This window comes from Ostrinia furnacalis, unplaced genomic scaffold, assembly GCF_004193835.3.
Source record: "Ostrinia furnacalis isolate ACB-3 unplaced genomic scaffold, ASM419383v2 OfSCF1376, whole genome shotgun sequence".
Classification (NCBI taxonomy): domain Eukaryota; kingdom Metazoa; phylum Arthropoda; class Insecta; order Lepidoptera; family Crambidae; genus Ostrinia; species Ostrinia furnacalis.
In genome coordinates, this window is record NW_021131615.1 from 54,668 (window position 1) to 78,055 (window position 23,388).

General features: G+C 38.6%; 3 protein-coding genes across 3 annotated transcripts in view; 2 read left to right on the plus strand and 1 right to left on the minus strand.

Moving 5' to 3' along the window:
• Lk6 (MAPK interacting serine/threonine Lk6 kinase) overlaps positions 1-23,388 on the minus strand; it is a 77,488-nt gene that overhangs the window by 42,625 nt on the left and 11,475 nt on the right. The window contains exon 2 of the mRNA XM_028304092.1: positions 4,643-4,803. The gene's annotated coding sequence lies outside the window, so the exon portion shown is untranslated. The remainder of the gene's footprint in view (positions 1-4,642; positions 4,804-23,388) is intronic.
• Positions 6,593-11,175, plus strand: LOC114352467 (uncharacterized). Its single transcript, XM_028304077.1, has 2 exons — positions 6,593-7,840; positions 9,574-11,175. The coding sequence occupies exons 1-2, from the start codon at positions 7,643-7,645 to the stop codon at positions 11,173-11,175; spliced, it is 1,800 nt and encodes a 599-aa protein (XP_028159878.1). The 5' UTR covers positions 6,593-7,642.
• On the plus strand, positions 11,317-19,725 carry CalpC (calpain C). The gene is made up of 6 exons (XM_028304094.1): positions 11,317-11,974; positions 14,850-14,944; positions 16,873-17,105; positions 17,241-17,460; positions 17,670-18,009; positions 18,162-19,725. Exons 3-6 carry the CDS (start codon positions 16,934-16,936, stop codon positions 18,450-18,452), a joined length of 1,023 nt encoding a protein of 340 aa, XP_028159895.1. The 5' UTR covers positions 11,317-11,974; positions 14,850-14,944; positions 16,873-16,933; the 3' UTR covers positions 18,453-19,725.

Below are 23,388 nucleotides of genomic sequence, written 5' to 3' on the forward strand. Positions count from 1 at the left end.
ATGTTTGTTATGTGTAGACTTTCACGTCTTTAGGGTTCATTTCAATGCGATGTCTAGTTAGAAAATTAATAACTATAAATGCAGAGATATTACAGAACACTATAATAACATTTACATAAACATTATGCTCCCACTATCACTTGGCGAAATAGTCGTCTCCATCAATTACGTCGTATTACGTAGGCATTTACACCACAAATAGACTCATAAAATTACAACCTATGCTCGTTGCCTTTGAATTAGTTATCTGCTTCAATCGGCATCTTCCTGTCGGTGGAACCTACCCCGCCAGCTATTCAGGATTCAACTGGATCACGCCTATAATTTAACAGATAGGGATAGCCGTAACTTTGTATTAGCGATCGCATTTGCATAGCCGCCTCAACCTGGGCGGGCTCGGGACTGGTCGCACGACTATGTTACTTTATACACCAGACGTGACTATAGCTACAAAATATACTCGTATGACGCCATCTCATCGGTGAAATTCAAAACAATCAATGAAATATAGTTGCGAATTTGTATTAACTTCCGTTCATTATTCAAAGTAACGCTTGGACAATGTGAATTGCCGGCATTGCCGCAGAATACTAAACGGCAGCTAATGACGCAATTTTACACTTTACTTATAAGAGGAATTCTTGTACTTACTTGAAAGTTCAATAAATATATTATTATTATTATTATTAATTACATTAATGGCATCATGTGTCAATTTTAGAAGAAAAATCCCGCTGAAGAATGCTCCCTTTCGCAAGAACCTCCACAAAAATGCGTGTAATGATCCTCATAAGGCAGCACAAAATGAAGTAAGGCACGTCTCTCCAGAAAAGCTCGAAGGAATGAACCTAAAATACAGCTAATGTTCCAACATCTAAAAGCAACAAATGACTTCAAGTAATCGTAGAGGTATGGTCAAACAAGATACTGTAATCGATCTGCAATCTAAGCGCTTGCCTTATGCTAATATTATGGGAGTGTCTTGTCCATAGTTGTAAAACGGCAGTAACTATTGTATGTAGCTTTAGGCACGCGTTCAATTAGAACGTTTACATTCTCAAAATATTTTCTGCTTGCTTTAACCTCGTCTAAATCTTAACCTTGATGGTTTTAGTGGTTTGCAAATAGGTCTTTACAGAAACTAGGACACGTTCCGAGGAAAACGTTCTAAATTGCTTGCTTTTCAGGAAGACATTTGAACTAGAAACACATTTTGGGTTTTTCAATAGGTACACTCTACGATTGATATTCAAATATGGATAGTATCGAAATACAAGATCACTACATTTAACGCGGTTATTATGACACTAATATTGTCGTTCTCCAATTTTTAACCGACTTTAACAATAGGAGGTTCGCAATTCGGTTGGTTTACGTGATTATTTTTTTGATCGATGCGGAATAGTTGTCATTTGGTCCCATAAAAATTTAATTTAATTTGGTTGAGTAGTTTTTATTTTATGAGCATTTTTTGTTTTTAGCATGTTTATCTGAACACTTTGTTCGTGACAATTACGTCGTCTAGGTATCTTTAAGTAATCGATGTTCACCGATTGCTTAAAGATTTCTGGCCTGATTTGAGTGATTCTTTTTTGTTCGATAAGAGATACTTGCCATTTGGTCCCATATATCAATTTAATTTAGTTTTTCTACTTTTTAGTGTATTTTTAGTCGTATCTTTTTCCTTTATGCTATCTAGAGTAGCACAAGATATTTTGCAGTATTTACGCTAGCTAGTACCCCTAAGTGTAACGCGGTTGATTACAAGAACTAGCAAAATAGAATGATTGATGGGCCGTACGTGAACTGTAACGCGGCTGTCGCAGTGATGAGTAATTCGAACAAACATCCTCTGTCGTAGCGGGAAAGGCAGCCACAATGTTTTATAATTGGTTATGCGTGCGATTTTCAACAGTGGCCCGCGCCTTCCGTTACGGCAGGGGGCAGCCAACAAAGGGCGGGTGGTGACTGGTGCACCTGCTCTAACTGGTTTCGCATGGCGGTCATGCGAAACCGAATCTAGATTTCTATCAAGTATACATAAATGTACATTCATTATCTGGACTTATTTTCTGTACAGTACTAGCAAAGGCCCATTGGGATAATACTTTAGAGCTTTGGCAAGCAATACTTACACAAAATAATCATAATGCGTTTATGTGTTGTAGACTGTGATAGTGATCATAAGTATGCTAATTCGATACAAGCTCTCAGTATATTTTTTAATTATACAAATGCTAATAACATCAATTTTATATTACTACTGCACTTCGATATTACAAAATTATTTCAATCGTTCCGTCAGCAAAGTTTATTGGGTTTTAACTTTTATTTACGACTGTCAATTAATTGACTGGAGTAATTCAATATAGAGTCTCCTTTGCATGCTCCAGTAGAAAATTCATAACTGCCGATGGTGTAACCAGAGAAGTGACTGCGTGCAATCGTTGAAAAGTAAGTGTTATTCAAGCGATAAACGTAAGTGGCAGCGTTACTAATGAGCGGTTAATAAACATAGCTATGCACTAGGACTAGGATTGCATCTTTCTATGGCAATTTGAATATGCATGAGGACCTGTTGACTGTTGGCCCAGTTTTTGTGACATGCTAAGTCGCAAGGCAACAGTGCGGAGCCAATGCATCGGTTAGCAGACGACTGTGCAATTTCTAGGGTACATAGTGAAAAGGGCACGCGCACCGTTAACGTTCAACTGGCAAGGGAAACAAGTAGACCAACGCCTTTCAATCAACAAAGTAGGTTTATGGTTCTCGGCCTTTCGTTACTATGTTGCATACTTTTTTTATTTCTCGAAATAAATTCGAGATTGCCAGTGATATGGCTATTCTTTTCACTGCAACCTTCGTTACCTTTGCCTAATAAAATCTATGGAGGAGTGATTTCTGGTTTGGATCATCGACACACTATCTTGGTCTCGAACCAATTGAGCCCACGCGCCACTTCGCCTCAAACACCGAATCGTCAACCGTTTAATACTTCCGAGTATCCGACGAATAGTATATTCGAAATAAGCGTAGGATCCCGGGAGATTTGTGATTTCATAATTCAGATCTGAAGACATTTATGTATGAACGTCATCAAAATATAAAAGGTATTGAGGGCAAACCGTTAAACTCTAATAGCGGAAATAATAATTTAGAAATAAAGAACTATTAGGCACTCGAGTGACGAACGTTAGCCCCCGGAGCTTTGACCGGTCGCGTGCGTCAGCGCTTTTTACTTTGCACGGAAATAGCATTTCAGATCTATGAAACTTTGGCATCGGGCACCGCTGCAGGAGACCCACTCCTAAATCCGAAACTCATTGTACTCGTATCTGGGTGAGAATCTAGTATAACCTCAGTCCAGAATCGATTTATTCGAATTGAGTGATGAGTCCAATCAAACCAACGGGACTTTAAGATTTGCGACTGCAATCGCAGCACCACGATCGTTTCTGATGATCGGTTCTACAACACAATGTCGCAATATAAATCGTGTGTGCTGTCATGAACTCGTATCTAGAAATCGATTTTTGCTTAGATGTTATAAAATTGATTGAACACAATTTCGTTTTATTCAGCTGTTTTTATTAAGTGTAGATATTAATGTCGGCTTGGCAATAGTCTTGTAAAAAATATTTTTAATGTTCGTACACTTCAATGAGTGACGAACGAACGAGTAATAGAGACATTGAACGTGGTAATAAATAAAACACTTGTGGTCTTTGATCCTCCAACTACAATGTCATTGCACTTATCACTTAATCCAGGTATTGTGAATCAGACTCCGGTTTGAGCTTCTTATTTACTCGATCGAATCAAGGTTCAATTTATTTTCATGATGACAATGACAATTTATGAAGTCTATAATTATATTATCAGTGATATTATCGTGTAAATAAACAAAAAGATATTTAAAGTATTAAATGTTATCCTTTTGGGCATGACTCTACTACACGATATCTACGAGTATTAATATTGTTTATTACAGCCGCGGTCAGCCGCCTATAATATTTTTTTTTTTTATCCACAACGAGGAAGCTCTTGGCCTGTATCTCACCTGATGGTAAGTGACGATCAGGCCGAAGGTGGAAGCGAGCTTCACCCGGAATCCTCAACTACGGAGGAACTGGCTATCTTACCTCTAACTGCCGGAACACAATAATGCTGTTAACATTGTTGTTATGGCGACAGACTTAGGTAAGATGGTGGTAGCTAGCCAGGCGGACTTAGTATAAGCCCTACCACCAACCAAACCGAACAGAAAAATCTGCCCCCACTGGGAATCGAACCCGGGACCTCTGCGTCTGAAGCAGGTGGTCTTACCACTAGACCACAGAGGCGGATAATTATGTGTGTTAGTTTTATTATGTGTATTATAGTATTTTGCTATTAGTTTCTGTTGAGTATCAAGAGAGACCGAAAGGTGCATAAAATTCCTGGAACTATTCGCATCCCGTCCTCTTAATGACATGGGATTTGGACACTGGGTTCGTTAAGTAACACTTCTAATTTTGCCAAAACAAAAAACTATTCGGACACGCAAGAACCCAAAATGAGGAACTGCACATTTCCTGTTCCTTGGGGATTGTTAGATCATCAATAATTTCAAAAATGAGCCATTTCAAATGTTAATTCTTACCTTGGAGCGATATAGGCCTTTCCATAAATCGGATCGGCCGGTGAACTTGGAATTTGCGGGGCACCGATAGAAAACGCACGCAGTCTTCCACTGAGTAATTACGGGCGGAGCAAATTAACATCGGACGGCACACACGCAACAGTCAAGGCAGGGTTGAGTACCTGACCCCGGTGTCAGTGCCGTCTTCTAAGGGCCGCGTACGAAAAACAAAAAAGGGCAAATCTCAACCTGCCCCCGCACCTACCCGTCCAGAGCCACGTCCTTTTCCCCCAGCCCCCCAGTCTATGGATGCTGGGTGGACTGAGGTTGTAAAGCGTGGCAAGAGTAAGAAGAAGGGGAGTCAAGCCCCGTCAAACAGCGTTAAACCAGCTAGCCAACAAAAGGCTGGGCCAGGTAGAGAAAAGGGCAAAGCCCGTAGGGTTCGTGTTCCAAGAACGGCTGCAATTTCAGTAGTATTTACGCCGGAGGCCGCTCGCCAGGATCCACCTTGTGATTTTCAATGGTTTATGCACATTGCAAAACAACAGGTGGATCTCGCCCAACTGGGCATAACAGAAGGACTTCGTTTTAAGCCAGGTCAGACGGCAGCAAAGCTCCTCGTCCTTTCCGGTCCAGAAGCGGAGGAGAAAGCAGATAGGCTGGCCGCTGCCCTTCGTGCTGTCCCTGCTTTTCCAGCGGAAGTGGTTGCAATAAGGCGACCAATTAAAAGTGAAGACATCCGACTGTCCGGTTTGGATGAATCCATCGAACAGTTGGACATTACGACGGCAATCTCCACCAAAACCGGGTGCCCACCAGAGCAAATAAAAGTGGGCAAAATAAGCAGAACCCGGGATACCCGCAGTGTCATCGCGCGGGTACCGTCAAAAACGGCGAAACAGCTGGCAGGTCTCCGCCGGCTTCTTGTTGGATGGGCCTCGGTACAAATTACACTGCTTAAACCGAGGCCTTTGAGGTGTGTGTCATGTTGGGGCGACGGACATGTCGCCCACAAATGTGCTGCCGACGTCAGCGACCGCAGCGAACTCTGCTTCCGATGCGGTCAGTCTGGGCACCAGAGGAAGGAGTGTCCCGCCAAAGAACCCCACTGCCTACTTTGTGCAGCGGTAGGAAAGGCAGCGGACCACATGCTGGGGACGAAAGATTGCCCTCAGCCACTGCAGATGCCTAAGCCGGCGCTATCCAGGCCCGGCCGAACGGCTAGCCTCATGGAGGTGGACGCGGGGGCGTCCGCTTCCTAACACTGAGGCCCGAAGTGCGCGCGGAGTCCCCGCGCGCTTTGGAGAGAGAACCCCACTGAAGGGGTTTATATAGCGAGGCTGCGGCTGTTGCGTGGGGGCACGCATGCGAACGATTCTTCGACTCGTATACTGCCCCACTAAGCGCGACCAGAGGGACCCGACTGGTTTTTAGTGGGTAGGCCTTGCCCTTCAGGTGAGGAGAGCCCCACATAACTCATTGGCTCCCCCGGGCTGGTGAGTATGCAGTTTCATGCATTTTCCAGTCGAAAAAAAAAAAAAAAAAAATAAAAGCTTGTAATAAAGTCGGGTTTGTTCAAATTTCGAGAACGACTGAACCGACAAAAGCATTAGAACATGTACGAAAAATAAAATAAAATTTTATCCCGTACAAAAGTGTTCATGGCTTTTGTTATTTTTATTAAATACCTTTACGCCTGAGTTAATTGACACCGACATCAAGGTTCATCAATTTAAGTTTAAAATAATAGGCAGTAATGTATGAAGAAAGAGCTTCTATTCTGTATCTACCTATGCCCGTGTATTTTTGATCGGTGTCAAATCGGAGTTTTTGGTGCGGGGTACGCGGGTGTTGCTCGCGGCGTGAAGGTCAAACGCCCAAGGTCATTGAGGACTCTAATCGCCTTAAATACTTTTAATACATCCGGGCGAAACGCCTAGCTACTAAAAAAAAATTATTCAGATACTCATAGACAGGATCGATCGATGTGCATGTAAGTGTATCTAATGGAGGTGGAGGCTTGTTGCCACGCATGGCATCAAGCAACCGTCCAGAATTTAATGCGGATATTTCAGCAAATATCGCTAATGACGTACAAATATTATTTCTCTCGTACTCTAAGTCTACTTACTAATTTAGTACTGCAATTACAGTAGCCAATATTACAGTAGTCAGTTTCTTTATACTAACTATGAAAAGCTAAATGATTTTTATTTATAGGTAGGTATATCTTAACCATATTAATCATTACTAATTTTATGCTTGAGTGAACGTGTTTGTGTACTTATTTTTTGCTTCATAATATTCACTAAGTTATTTCTTTTTTAGCTTCATCGACTTAATTATTAATTCCATCAACTTAAGTATTATACTTTACAAAGCTTACAAGACTGACAACCCTTTAAATTGTTAAACTACTTACTCGTATTTAAGTCCCTGTCTTTAAAAGTTTCAATTTAAATATCAATAACAAAAGAGATACCAGTCGGCAACTGCGTGGGATGAAAAGATGCGTAGTTACCCCAGACATTCGAGACCAAGAGCACCTCACAAGGGCAGCCAAAGTTACCTCCACAATAAGGCAGACAGTTATAGTCTAGGATCCCACATGATTAATTTACGCCAATCTGAACTACCAAATATTTTTTTTTTATCATTTAAAAACTGCGATAGTTTCCACGTTTTCAAATTAATTATCTGTGCTGAGAATGGGCCCGCATAGTAAAATTGTATCATGACAAAATATCGCTCTAGAAGACAAGTTCTTCAATACAAAAACGACTCTACCTTCTACAAAAGCTCGCAGAAATTATCAAATCAAATTATGAAAGATAGGATGTATGGCGTGCCTGGAAATATCTAGGTATGGAAATTAATTTGTATGTTTAATCTTTAGTCACATAATTATAACCTCTGTGCCTATTACACATCAATAAGTACTTATACCTAAATAAAATCGGCGTTAGTTTTCTAGTTATACACGTTTTCGTCATTCTTTGATTTCTAAACACGGAACTATAAATGGCAATTCTATGCTGCCTAAGTCTGTCCTTGAGAGAAGTGAAGCTATCCTTGGACCGGGATGAAATTAATAAGAAGAACTTTAGCCCTCAGAGTAGTGAACAAATCAAATATCTCCCATTCCCCCCCGGCGCCCCTGGCGTACGCACGTGCCCTAGGTATATTTTCAAAAAACTGCGAGCTCGATCTGTATTCAAAGTGAGTATTCCTTGCTTTATTTATTTTGTCAGTTTAGACATAGACTGAAATAGACTTTATTGAACACGTTAAGCACAAATTATAAACAATAACAACACAAATCGAATATAGAAAATATTGGGCCACTGTGTCTATAGGGGCTCAGCATTTATCCTGACATGCTCGTAAGGGCATGTCAAGAAACTGGTCTTCATTGCTACAATTTGCACGAGTTTTAAAGTAATTAGGTGGTCGCATATTAAAATAGTAAATTCTCTTTTTTAATTTAGGGCCAGGTGATCGCAAAGCTGTCAATTTTTCTTATTTATTGTTTACTTACTTATTTCAATCACTTTTTTAACATTTGTCAAGTCGAAAAATGTTCCTATTAGTTTATGATATTTCTATTATCTCTATAATAAGTATTAAACTATAGTAACGATAAAATAGATAGTTTTGGTTGTCAACTGCTGATGATGCCAGTTTTTTGGTAGTCTCGAAATGTATTGTAATGTAACCGGTTACTGATCTAAATGATAATAAGTTAAACGTTCGTGTTGATACATACTTGTTGATACATTATATGCGACCTCTGTTTTGTAGGTCAGTGGGTAGGGTTGCTGACGTATGTACAGTGAGTTGCGTATCAAACTTTTTGTGATACTTTTCCCCGTATATTTGTTATATTTCATCGACAAAATACACAAACAGAAAAGTATCGAGAATCCGATCCGAAACACATTTTATAATTTATTTCTGGAATTTATCTACCACTAATCTCTTAAATCTATGTATGTGGTCGCATATTATGAACGGTTTACGAACTTTACCGGAAAACCGACAATCTTAATGTAAATAAAATGGCCTGTTATTACATCTCTAGTAAAATAAGTGTTTGTTAATACAATCACCTGTACCTCTAGCATGAACAATTACTTTAGTCTTCGAATCGTTTGCGTATTCGACAATATTCGATACTCAACCTTCGAATTAAATGATTATTTGACAATTTTGATTCTCAAAATAAGTTTCGTGCAACATTTCTCATACTAAGACACTTCACTTTACGACACGTTTACAAGGGCGCTGTTATAGTTTTCGTACTAAATCTTTTGATGGCGATTCGAATAGGCAAACGATTCGAATTCGAAAGTTTTTCGTGCTAGCCGTATTGTCAAGTAGGTTACTAAAATTCGCTGACATGTTTTAGGATTTCATATTTCTAAGGGCTTGTTCCCAGTTGAGCCCAGTTCCCACGGAGACTTCCCATTTTTTGTAGGAACTGTTTTTTGCACCATCCCGTTCAGTAGTTACGTGTTTTAATATGGAAGTTCATAAAATGAACATCCTGTTTGCAGTGTCTTTGAATTTGTGATTCGAATTTCAAACACACATTAATATGACTGTGTTTTCACACGATAGTCCAGTTTTACGGAATCCTGCATTACTGGATAGCTATGGGAACGAGATCTAACACTAACATTGTGATTTTTTACGGCCAGTTGGTCGAAAAACTCACTGCCTGAGTAAAATTTTCTATGGTCTTTCTTATTATTTTTGTTGAAGTTTCTGAATGGTGTGATTTTTTCGCTACATTTGCTATGCCGCCAAATACTTATTTCTGTTAGTTTGCGACCACCAAACTCTTCTTTTAAACCCGTGTTTGTGGACGGCCAGTATGTAGGTACATAAACAAGTAAATTTTTTAAATGTGCAACGATAGACAAAAAACTTAATGAACTAAATTATTACAGATGCCCAACAAACCAAAACAGAAGAAAACCGTGAATTACCCTCCAGAATCTTTAGTAGCAGCTTTAAAAGATATAAGAGAGGACGGACAAGGTATAAGAGAAACGTGCCGAAAATATGGGATTCCTAGAACGACTATACAAGACAGAATAAGTGGTAGAAGAACTGATAAAATAAGAAACAGAGGCCCAGCACCAATATTGGGGAATACTGGGGAACAACAAGTTGTTGAATGGTTAAATAATATTGCCAAGTGTAATTTTCCAGTGAAGAAGCAGGAAATATTAGACACGGTCCAGAAAATTCTTCAAGATCTCAAACAACCTAACCCGTTTAAAGGTGGTCGCCCCGGTCAGACGTGGCATTTAGGTTTCCTTAAAAGAAACCCTGAAATTTCACGTCGATCTGCCGAAGGCAAAAACAAAGCTCGTGAACGTGCGACTGAAAAGTCAATACGGCAATGGTTTCAAGAGCTTGAAACTTTTTTATCCGAATCAAGACAATCCGAGATTCTACAGGAGCCAGAAAGAATATTCAACTGCGCTGAAAGTGGATTCTTGTTATGCCCCGAAACAGGAGAACTTCTTGGACCAAAAGGTTTTGGCAATGTACATCAGATTGAGGCTGGAGATGAAAACGATATTTTGACTGTCTTACTGACTTTAAATGCTAGTGGGCAAGTGTGTCCACCTCTGGTGATCTTTCCGTATCTGCGTTTACCAAAAGCAGTCACTGATAATACGCTTAAAGAGTGGACTTTCGGGAAGAGCGAAACTGGCTGGATTAATAATGATATATTCTATGAATACATCGTTAATAATTTTAATTCATGGTTGGAGAAAAATTACACCAAAAGACCTATTTTGCTTCTTACTGATGGATATAAAACTCCTATGTCCCTAACGCTAAGTTCTGTGTGTGAGAAATTGGGAATAATATTATATTCCCTACCTCCAAACTCTACACAAATCTTACAGCCTGCAATCATCACTGTTTTAGGGCCTTTAAAAGCCAACTGGAGAAATGTCGAGAAAAAATTCTTGACAAAACCCGAAAATTTTAATATACCGGTGATTTGTTCACTTTTCAAGGAAATCATTGATGCCCCAGAGTTACCAACCAATATAATTAATGGATTTAGGAAATGTGGCCTATTCCCCTATAATCCAGACGCAGTGGACTACACAAAATGTGAGAAAAACACCATGGAGTCACCTGATCGACTAGAAGATAATGAAGAAACTAGAGTAACTGATCAAGACGTTGATTCTACACAAAAAGTCTTGACCAATTTAACACCAATCCTTAAAAAGAAGAATGTGGACGTTGAATTTATTTTGAGTGAAGTGAACAAATTGAGAAAAACGGAGCCCGAAGAACCACAAATCTTGTCTGCAAATGTTCGCCTATACAGTTCTGTATTAAACACTGGTATGGATGATTACACACATTATTCTAGACCTTACATACTTGATAATAATCCATTTTTTCTACCACCACCAGTAGACGACATTTCGGTAGAAACCGATGATGAAGAGGTTCAGTATAATTCACGTTATATAGAACCAGTAAGAAATGTGGAAAGAAAATGCATACTGTTTTAATTTGTCATATGAGATTTATTGAAACATAGTTTTTTTTTAATTAATTCTGTATTATTTTAGAAATAAATCTTGTAATTACCTTAATAATATAATCTAAGTAAAATAAATAAATAAAATAAAATAAACCTTGTATTCATGTTAGTTGTGTTATCGAAGAAAATGTTTGAGTAATTCGCCAGCACCTAAAAATTCTTGCATCGAAGGACTACACTATCTTGGATGTTAGGTACGTGTTAATCTAGTCCTTGGCCTTTATTTATGATGACGATCAATGTTATTGATGCAACCTTGTGGATTCCATTGATATGAGCAAATATTTTGTTACAAAGAATAAATATATCAAAAGAGACAGTTTTACCGTTATCTGAGTCCCAGGTATCACTTAACAATGTGGTTTTGTCGAATTATCCTGTTGAATCAAGCACACCACAATCAGAAAAATAGTTGTGCCCCAACCCCTGGAAAATCAAGCCAATCAAGCCAATTTGTTCAAGCCTCGAATTCCTGCTGCAATCATCTTTGTTGTAATAAAAAAGAGAAATTAAATAATTATTAAACTTATAAAAAAAGCAAAATATCAAAAAGAAGGAAACCGGAAAATAAAGGGAACGAGACAGTGAAACGGAAGACTCTTAAAGAAAATGACTCTCCATAATATGGCGAGGCATTTTGTACTTTTTATTGTGTTTAAAATAGAGAAACTTTAATATAAATGTTGAGTGTTCGGGTCGTGCAAGTGCAAGTGAACTTTGAATAGTGAATTTGGTTTTCCTAACAGCCAGCTAGAGATATCAGAGAGGTAAGTGTACTCGTAGGGTCAGTTTTGTTGTTAATAAGTATTCAACGGTCTATCAATTAAAATAATAAATGTAAATTAAGGAAGAGAGGGGCCTCCTGACACAGGAGCTTCTCTACGCGTCTACTAGGCTGGCCCCTACAAATTGTAATATAAAACAAAGGTAGACTAAAATAAAGACTTTTTGTTTTTTATTTATTTATTTGAGGTACTGGCTAGTTAGATTTTTTCTAACCCCTGCCCTACTTCAACCTTTTAAAAGCAGACCAAATATTCATGTTCTATAAGTATAGTTTGAATAATTAAATTCAACAAATGAGATATGAATAATAAATAATATACAGTGTGAGTCACGTTAAAGTGTACATATGAAATTAGGTGAAACTAGACCTATTTTTATCGGCAAAAAAGAGGTCAAAAATTTTTTGAGATAATTTTTTTCTTCCAATTACTTATTGTAAAGAAAACGTAATAACTTTTTAACTAAGCGGTATATCCTGATAAAATAAAAACAGTAATAATGCTAAATAACAGGCAATACTAAAAAAATACATAAAATACACAAAAAAGGCCAACAAATAATAAAAAATGATACTTTTTGAATAAAATCTGCTTTTAAATTCGTGTTTTTTTTGGTTATTTGATAAATTTCTCCAAAAAATGCCCCTATAACCAATGGTTTTTATTACATTGTATTATTCTCTGTCGTATTATCTTCGTAAAACCAAAAATCGCATGTCTCTATCCCTATCACAACGTTTGCAATGATCGTTTGAACTAAGCCTCTCCGGGCGCGCCATTCAAAGCTTCGTTAACAACGAAACTGAAAATGGCTCTAGATTAGTGATTTGTAATTTTGATAAAGACAAGTTAGATTTCAAATAAAAACAAAAGATTTCGAAGTAAAATAAGCATTTTAGTTAAAATTAAAACTGTTTCTACCTGTAGCGGAGAATAATGTTGTGGCAGGCCTTTGTTCAAACGATCATAGCAAATGTTGTGATAGGGATAGAGACATGCGATTTTTGGTTTCACAAAGATAATACGATAGAGAATAATAAAAACCACCTGTTATAGGGACATTTTTTGGAGAAATTTATCAAATAACCAAAAAAACACGAATTTAAAAGCAGATTTTTTTCAAAAAGTATCTTTTTTTTTATTTGTTGGCATTTTTTGTGTATTTTATGTATTTTTTTAATTTCACCTGTTATTTAGCATTATTACTGTTTTTATTTTATCAGGATATACCGCTTAGTTTAAAAGTTATTACGTTTTCTTTACAATAAGTAATTGGAAGAAAAAAAATTCTATAAAAAATTTAAAAAATCTCAAAAAAATTTTGACCTCTTTTTTGTCGATAAAAATAGGTCTAGTTTCATCTATTTTCATATGTACCTACACTTTAACGTGACTCACACTGTATTAAATAAATGATTGAAAAAATATTGTTGGTATGCGCGGCGCAGGATAACCTCTTCAAATTCTACTGAACCGATTTAGATAAAGGTATGCTTAGATTTGAAACCCAGATAAACTTAAATGACAGTTTTATGTCGGTTTTTTAATCTCGTATGCGTCCGACAAAGTCTTTCTGTGATAGACCAAAACACACGCGGGAAAAATCTAGCTTTACACCCCTACTACCCGCTACTTTATTTACACAATGATCTATCTAGATTATCTTAGATTTATGAGTTAATTAATGTGCGACTAATCTACTTAGCGCTATTAAACAACGATTTTATTGTTGTGCGTGCAGTAGTTTAATAACTAATGCGTGAAGTATCACAGAATCAGTTGTTAGTGATTGTCTCAATTATTGTGTTTAACCAACTATAGTAACTAGCCTAATAGATGAAATTATACACTATTAGTCGTATTTTAACGCAATTTTTATGTTATTAATTAATGTAAGTATAATTAGTTGCGTTCAAAATTGATCTAAATTCTTAGAATAGTATGCAAGCAAGCAAGATGGAATTTTGTACTGCTACATTCACTCGCTACTACTAACGCGATCTTGCGGAGAAATTTACGTTGGTTTTCGCATTTTATTTTCCGCGACATGGAATAAAATTAGTTTATTTGGGAAACTAATAAAATGTACGGATTTATTTAAGAGGGAGGATTATTTTATTCTCGGAAAATACAGGTATTAATATAATCCTTATGTAACACAGCGGTATTTCGTAGGAATGAGAGCGAGAGAGATGCATACAATTACTAAGGTTTTTTAAGTCGAGGGCACACAAAAACGGCTTTGTCCTTTGCGATTTGCCTTAGTATAGTGATTCCCGACGTGCTCTACTCTTTGTAAAACTCTATAATCTCTTTGTCGTCCCCTAGCGCTCGATTGTGATGGCCAAGGGCGCAAGGTTGCTAGGGTAAAATGAATTGGGGAGTCCTTTGTAATTTGTATAGAATAGGGATATGCGATGTTCACCTGGATGTAATACAAAGACGCAACATACAAAAAAACAAGCATCTGTGTTTTCAGCCTTGTACTCGTAATATTAATAGCAGCCGGGCGGGGGTATTATTTATTTTTGTTCTCGGCCTACATTTAGACGGGTTACAGAATGTTACCTTTAGTTGTACCATTTATTACTTTATAGGCAAATTCATAAAAGTTGCACATCAGTCAGATTATGTTGCAAATTCGCACCTATGTAAAACGCCATAGTGTTAAGCTTTATATTATTATTTATTTATAGGTATCGTTGCCCGATCTTTTTAACAACTCACACATTAAAGTGTAGTGTGGGTGAAGCTGCCAAATGCAACCCCCTTTTTTGCCGTGTCCAATTTATTCAAATAATAATGTTCAGTTTTGGACTGCATTTTTGTGTTAATTACAATTTAATATTACCCACAGGTCGATTCTTCAGAAGGTCCAGTTCACCTCGTGAGGCTCAGAAGACCCCTGGCGCCTGGGGACACACCCCTCACACACGTCGTCGATCCCGCAATGTTAGTATGTTTTATAACAGCTCAAATTGAACGCAGCCCGCATGTGTGAACAACAATAACGGTATCTAATATTAAAAAAATATGCGATCTGGCAAAGAACGCAAACTGCCAGGTGCGGGCTGCTTTTACCTGACCGCAGACCGCAGAACGTCGAAACAGATGTTATGTTGTACACAAATCTAATACAGCATTTTCACACTGGACTTACAACCCAGTCGAGTTAACTGCGCACCTAGCGGCCATCACATAGACATAGAGGCTAGCACGAAAAACTTTCGAGTTCGAATCGTTTGCGTATTTGAATCGCCATCAAAAGATTTAGTACGAAAACTACAACAGCGCCCTTGTGAACTTAGTATGAGAAATGGTTGCAAAAAACTTATTTTGAGAGTCAAAATTGTCAGATTGTCGTATAATTCGAAGTTTGAGTATCGAATTTTGTCGAATACACAAACGATTCGAAGACGAAAGTTGTTCATGCTAGAGGTACTGGTACGAACGGGATGAACACGGGGAGATGTGCGGGTGAGTGCGAAAGAGTCGCATTCCAGAAAGGTGCCTATTATAACTCGACTGGGTTGTAGGTACCTAGGTAGGTAGGCCTTAGATTTGTGTTCATCATAATATTATTTGCTTCGACTAAATTCGGATTTACACGCTTACGCAAACAAAGATAATTCTTCGTACCGGATAATTTGATTTCCCAAATTTTCCGATATTCGAGATTTCGTATTGCATTCCGCGTCGCATCCAATAATAATTGACGGTAATAAATTGCATGTTGACGAAAACTCCTTTGTGACGTCATTTAATTCCAGAATTCCAGATTCCATTATGTTTTCGGAGTAGTCATTGGAATTGCATTGTCACAAAGGCTGTCCACGAGTTGTATCGGTTTTCAATTAAGCGTGGCAAAAATTAATTTACAATACAAATATTATTTCAGCTGCTCTGAATAAGTAGTTAGATCTTTTCTAACTTGTTGAGACATGAAAAACAAAGTCTTCGTGGAACTTCGTGTCGACTTTAGAATATCATTTCGGAGAAAATACTTAAATTATGATCTTAAATTAATAACTTCCACGTGGCTTGATTTACTTAAAGGACCTTATGAGACTTTTTAGAAAAGGTACCTATCCTTAGGGGAATAATTTCTTTATTTAGCCCCTCCTCGGGGTCTGTTTAAAGGGGCAGACAAGTTTGTGTAGATAAAAAGGTTGTTTGGGATTAAGTTACATGCTATTCTATGATTTAAGTAGATTGATGTACTAGGTAGGTACTTACAAAATTTCTATATAAATAGAATATAATGAACGCAACTGCGTGGAATACAGGGGTCTATGATACCGGATTTATATCATAACTTGATAGAAATTGCATCTGCCCTAGAGTTTGAGGTAAATAAAAAAAACGCGTTAAGTAGGTACCTAATTTGTTTTTTTTTACAATTTGTTACTGAAACATACACATTACACACACATACCTACAATAATTTATTGAGACAATACTTAGGTACCTAATACTGGATTAAATCTGCCTGTCTTGTCTTTTCTGATAAGAAACTTATAAGAAAGTCTATTATGAGCGCCATTTTTTGCCATGGAACGCTACACTGATTGCTCAGAGTTTTTTAAGGATAAAATAAATAACTATCTCACTGGATTAGCAAGCTGAAGTGCCAGCAGACTGGTATACTTATGGTTATATTTTTGGAAAAACTTATAACCGTAAGAAAGACTACAAGTGAGTGAACGACTCATCTAGCGTCTAATTATTTTAATTTAGACTGTATTGTAGATTTACAATACAATATTCATGTATTATAAAATGAAAGAAATGCAAAAAAATATCTTGAATTCGGAAAACTCATTCAATTACAGGCTTGATGTCATTGAAAATTATTAAGTTAATCTAAGCCATCTTTTCAGATGGAAGTCAATCCCACTCTACGAGAGAGAGCGCCTGACCTCCACCCCCAAAGGATTCTGGATGCTTTACTCGGACTTCCAGCGAGCATTCAACAGACTTGAGATGGTGCATCTTGATGCGGAGACCAGCAGAGCAGAGCCGTCTTTAGCAGAGAAGCATAAGTGGCAGATGAAGATGCATCAAGGGGGCTGGAGGCGAGGAGTGTCGGCTGGGGGCTGTCGGAATTATGTCCGTAAGTACATGTTGAGGATTTTAATAGACGAACTTTAGTAATAAGGATATCCATTTTCTAAAAGTTTGACGGTTACCTCCTCACAGAGAGATTTCTGATATTGTGATAATTTTTCAAAGATAAACCTTTTTACAGACTTCTTTCATATGAACCCGCAAATCCAACTGATCCTGAACGAGCCAGACACCGTCGTCATCTCCCTGAACCAGCACAGCATCATGGAGCCAAAGGTTATCGGTTTCAGCATCTACAAGATGCCCAAATTCCTGACGGAGACCGCTTCGCCCCTATTTTTCAAGAAGATCAAAAGCGCTATCAACTCCCAGTACACTAACAGTCGTCAAGTCAGTCACAGGTATGGAATATTAAGAATCATTACTTAAAAACTTAGCGAAGGCAAAGGCAAAAGCGACTGCTGAAGCGAATTCGTTCGAATGTACTTAACTTGGGTAATGCGTAACAGGAAAGCCACTTGAAGCGTCCGTGTTCAATAAGGACTTGACTGATTCAGCGTTAAAGTGGCTTTCCAATTTTCTAAACATTACACCTTTGCGCCCTTTTCAGATGCCAACTGGAAGTAGGAGCATATCTGGTGATGCCGACGACTTTCGAGCCGCGGGAAGAGGCCAATTTCTCTCTCAGGGTGTTCTCCAACAAGACTTTGAAGATGAAGGTCCTGGATTACGCACCGCAGATGCTCAAGGCAGCACTGATCAAGGCACCTCCTGGCGTAGAGACGAGCAGTTTTGCACAATACGAGGCGGTATTCTTGCAGCTAGCCGATGAGCACAGAACGATAGACGCTTTTGAGTTACAGGAACTGCTCGACGCGTGTCTACCAAATGACTACATCAAGAGCTGCGCTTCAATCGACACGTGCAGGCAAATTGTGCTGTCGATGGATGTATCCTTTTCAATATAATGGACTGTTTTTTTACTGAAATGATGATGATTATTTTTGTTTTAATGAAGACTTTGTAGCTTTTTATATTTATTATAGGTATAGTCGCAATCGTGACTATTCCAAAATATCTTTTCCTTAACACCCCCTACCAGAAAAACGGCACAGGCCGCATCTCCCTATCCGACTTCAAGGACCTGATGTGCAGTTTAAAGCACTGGCAGTTAGTATTCAAGACGCATGCGCGGGAAAAAATGGGCGTGCTGCGTGCTGAGAGGCTGCGCGACGCGCTCAGAGAAGTCGGGTTCGTCGTGCCTGAGCGTGCTATGGCACTCCTCGTTCTTCGGTATATGAGGAAGGATGGCATGCTCAGATTCGGAGACTTCGTGTCAGCGGTCATGCACTTGCACCGGGCATTCAGTAAGTTATCATTATTTAATACATAGCTGAATACACGTAGCTACTATCCCAGGAAGTCAGTCTGGGCACCAGAGGAAGGAGTGTCCCGCCAAAGAACCCCACTGCCTACTTTGTGCAGCGGTAGGAAAGGCAGCGGACCACATGCTGGGGACGAAAGATTGCCCTCAGCCACTGCAGATGCCTAAGCCGGCGCTATCCAGGCCCGGCCGAACGGCTAGCCTCATGGAGGTGGACGCGGGGGCGTCCGCTTCCTAACACTGAGGCCCGAAGTGCGCGCGGAGTCCCCGCGCGCTTTGGAGAGAGGACGCCACTGAAGGGGTCTATAGAGCGAGGCTGCGGCTGCTGCGTGGGGGCACGCATGCGAACGATTCTTCGACTCGTATACTGCCCCACTAAGCGCGACCAGAGGGACCCGACTTGTTTATAGTGGGTAGGCCTTACCCTTCAGGCGAGGAGAGCCCCACATAACTCATTGGCTCCCCCGGGCTGGTGAGTATGCAGTTTCATGCATTTTCCAGTCGAAAAAAAAAAAAGGAATTACATACCAAGTTACAGTTGGGGTGCTATGTAGAGCCGTTTATCTTTTGTACTGCAGAGGGACTTTAACACGCACAATATTTAATGCCCATGGATACGATAAAATTCATACAAAAGAGTCGTCGCTAAACGTGGTAAATAGCTGGCAACCCTGTAAAATCTAATAAACGCACGGCGCTGCACATGTCCTCAATTTTAAAAATACGGTAGGCCGACATTTCGTACGTGCCTGGATAATACCTATCACCCAGGGCGTCGGTCCATTTCGTGTTTTAATAGATTAAGCCGTTATCCACCCGTTACTTCTACAGCCTAGTTATTAATATTATTGCGACGTGCAAATGAATGATTTGACCAGCACCCCCCACGCTGGCATCTTACTTGAATATTATTATGCCAAGATTATCAAACTCAATTAGATATCTCATTCCAGTGATAACTACGATTATTTTAGAACGCCTCCCTTCAAGTTGTATGACTATTTATGTACCTATTAGCCTTTGAGCTTTGCCGAAATTCATCATCCCCATTTCCAATAATTGAAACGCACACAAACTGTCTGGGATTGCACAGCGTCGATTCACCTGGGGTGTTCCAGGGAGTTCCCCTTTCCTTCCCGATCTGCATGCACTGTGTTGGTCTGTCTATCTATCTATGTTTGATGGACGCCAACAAAGCCTCTGAAATTCGACGCGTAGTTTCATTTGGTATTACAGAGGGGGACGCTAATTAATTTGATTTAGGGACTGGGCGTCTGGCCGTCTGAGTTTTTAAAATTAAAAACCCGTAACCTACTCGTACTATCTTAGTAGTGCGCGCTACTAGACCATGACCGCGGTAGGTAATTAATTGTACATATTGGTACGTGCTTATCGTGTTTTCAAAAGAACGAACGAAATTTAAATAATTTGAGTGTACTTAATTAGAATATTTTTTTTTCAGTTTTCGCTCATTCCAGTCAGAAACTTACACTGAAGTCTCATACATTTTACTGTATGACAAATTGAGTTAATATTGTAGTTATGAATCGGACGCCTGTTTAGGTTAGGCATCGTCAATTTAATCTTATTTTAAGTACCCGTGTGTGTCCGAACTCCGATCTGAACGTAGAAAAGTTTGCAGACTTATTCGTAAGTACTCGTATCGCACTCGGAAAGCGATCGGTCATGCATTTACGTCGTAGGTACGACCTCCCTATGCGAGTTTCTGAATAACTTTCCGATTCCAGCTCAGGAATTTTAGAAATAGAGCGCTATGTAGGTACCTATTTGATTGGAATATTTATTTTATTTTTATTTTTATTTTACAAGGAAAACAATACCTACAATGTAAAAACTATGTAGACTAACATATATCGCAGCAAAGCTTTGAAATCTAGCTCTATACATAGTTTATAAAGTTATGATACATAGAATCGTTTAGCAATATGGGACATGCTTAGGGAACGTGCAAAATGACTGATAGGTTTGATGAGTTGAGGACACTTGAGTAATTCCTTTGTATCTGGGCCAATGAGTTTTGATTCTAGAATAAATTAGGTCTATACTTACAATAATATCGATAGTACTTTGATCAATTCAACATTGGTATAGTATAGAATGACAGACAATATCAAATAACTATCATTTCAGCTCAAAGCGAGGTACAGTCAGGCGAGCAAATAATTCGCGACACCCAAAATAACCAAAAAGTTGACAAGAAAACTGAAAGTTGGTGAATTTTGACATATCTGTCAATGTCCCAAATAACCAATCATGCAGCATTTGGACCTCGCGTCTACGTATTGCCATCTGGCGGATTTTTCATTCGCGAAAACCCTCACATGTTGCTAACTTTTTTGCTACTTTAGCTTTGCCAATCGTATAGCAAATCGCCAACGACTCTACTTCCAATATCGAAGGTGTCGACGTTCCACGTATCGTTGCGGAAACTGGTATGAGTAGGGCTTCTTGTTATTCTCGACGATTCCTGCCTGATATAGAGCGACTAACCAATTTTGATCCTAAAACTTAACGAATAATATCAATCTGCTGGTAAATCGTGTTTTACATGAGAGATTGACAATCGATATTGTAGACAAACCTCCTTTTTAGTTATTTATGGTTTTGTCTATTTATTTTACTTTTTTACTTTTGTCTTTTGTTGCATTACAATGGCGTAACAAGATTGCTGTGTTTTAATTTCTATTCACATTTTACATAAGTTTTGCCCTTTCTTTAACATCTGGCGACCGTGCGAATGGTAAAAACACATTAGAAAATCACACGCACAGCAATATCAAAATAATGGCGTCAAAAGTAACCGACGATAGGACTTTTTTGAAAGCAAAATCCAACAGATCTTGCTTAAGAACTATTATAACAAAGCTATGTAAGAAGATCTCGGAAGAATTGGAGAAAGTAAGCGAGGTGACGGACGAAATCGCGGCGAATTTCGAAAATGCTCAGGTGAAAGCAAGGCAGTTGGCCATTTTGGATGAGGCTATCATTGACTGGTACTTAGAGCAGAAAAAGGACGTCGAGGAGGAATACGACACGGCAGATAAGTACCAGCATGACTTTCGTCTGCTCAAGAAAAAATTTGACAGAGCCTGTGCAGCACAGAAATCTGCAGAAGACCGTGAGGATCGACAACCCAAACGCCAATTCAAACTCCCACAATTGGAATTAGTGAAGTTCGACGGAAATATTAAAAATTGGCTACCTTTTTGGGGTCAATTCGTCAAAATTCACAGTGATAGTTCTATCGATAACAGTGACAAATTTCAATATCTAGTTGCCGCCATCCCCAAGGGTACACCTGCGAGGGAATTGATTGATAGTTTTCCTCCTTCTAGCGNAAAAAGGGTTGAGTACCTGAAACCAAGGAGTGTAGATTTGATATGAGATTTAAAATTTTTGAGCACGATCGGAGTCTGCCTCATAAAGGTACCAGAAAGGCGCTGGATGCAGGCCGCTACTAACCGGTCAACATGCAAAATCATTGGGGAAGACCTTATGTTGAGCAGTGAACGTCCTATGGGTGAAATGATGATGACTATGAACGAAGTCTTGAGGGCAGTAAAATCAATCAATCGCAGTAAAATCTAACTATTTTGAAGAAGTTCTATCGAGTTTTAAGATTCTCAAAATTAGTTGCCTGAAATATCCAGTCGAACTGTACTGACAATCAACAGGAATGCAGATAGGCACTATCTGGGTTAATGGGAAGAGTCAGCTAGATAGTTTATAATTTAGTGATCATTCATTTACTCGGACCACCCGGTGTGGTTTTACTACGATAGTATAGTCAGCACATCAGAATAACTTTGATTCAAACACGCACCTAATAATCGCTTGATCTGTTTTTAAAGACTGAAAAATCTATTATTTTCTTGCCACGCCGCCTGCTGTTTATAACCCGAAGCATGTGTTTCCCTATCACCTTCAGAAACGTTCATACTTCATAGAACGTTCTGCTGACCGTTTGTTGCTTTATAGAGAATTTATTTTTACGACTTAGCAGGAGCGCGCGCAAATGGATTTGACGCAAATTTAAAATGAATTGGGCAACCGTCCAACCAGGCGGAAACCACCGAAACCGACGTTATCATGAAAATATGTTATATTATGCTTGATAAAATGTTACTGCGAACTAACAATAGATATTCAGATAGGCCCTTTTTAATAGAATGAAAATATTTTTTTTTTAAGATAATAATGTAAACAATTGTGTTGTAAAACTTGCTGTGATTGCGTCAGTCTGGGAGTATAATAAAATTAAGAGAAAATGTGCTATCACGCGCTGCTTTTCTCAGTAATGCCACGTGTTCTAGCAGTGATCAAACCTCAGACAACCTGACAAGATTCCAAGGCACAGGCGCCGAGCAATTCGAAAGAGTACTATATTACAAGTGTGCTTTTAAGTAGTATTATAATGGTATCGCAAAATTAAATTATACTGTTGTGTACAAAATCTTTTGTAGCTCTTTATGACTAAATGTGATGAGGATATGCTCTAAAAACATAATTTCTATACAATAATCTTTAAAATACATCACGCGGATTGGTAAATTGGAAGCGTGATTAGTCCGTATCTTACCTGATTGCGACTCAGGTCCATTTCAAATTAATGTTAATGATGTTATGTATAAATTAATTAATTTCTTTATTTGTTGTTACAATAATTTTATATCAGGCATTTCCTTTCAATAAATAACAATTTATGCAACTTACTTTCAAGTTATTTGCAAGAATGTGCCGTAAATTGTAATCATCGTAAAACGATTTACGATGATGGTATGATATTCATGATTTAGCAGAATCGTATATTTCGAAAAAGGTAAATGAGTAATTTATTGGTAAAGCAACTAACTAAAGTAAGTGTAGGTAAGTAGATGATACAAGTCTTTTAGTCTCGACTGCGGTAATCTCTAATTTACAAGAA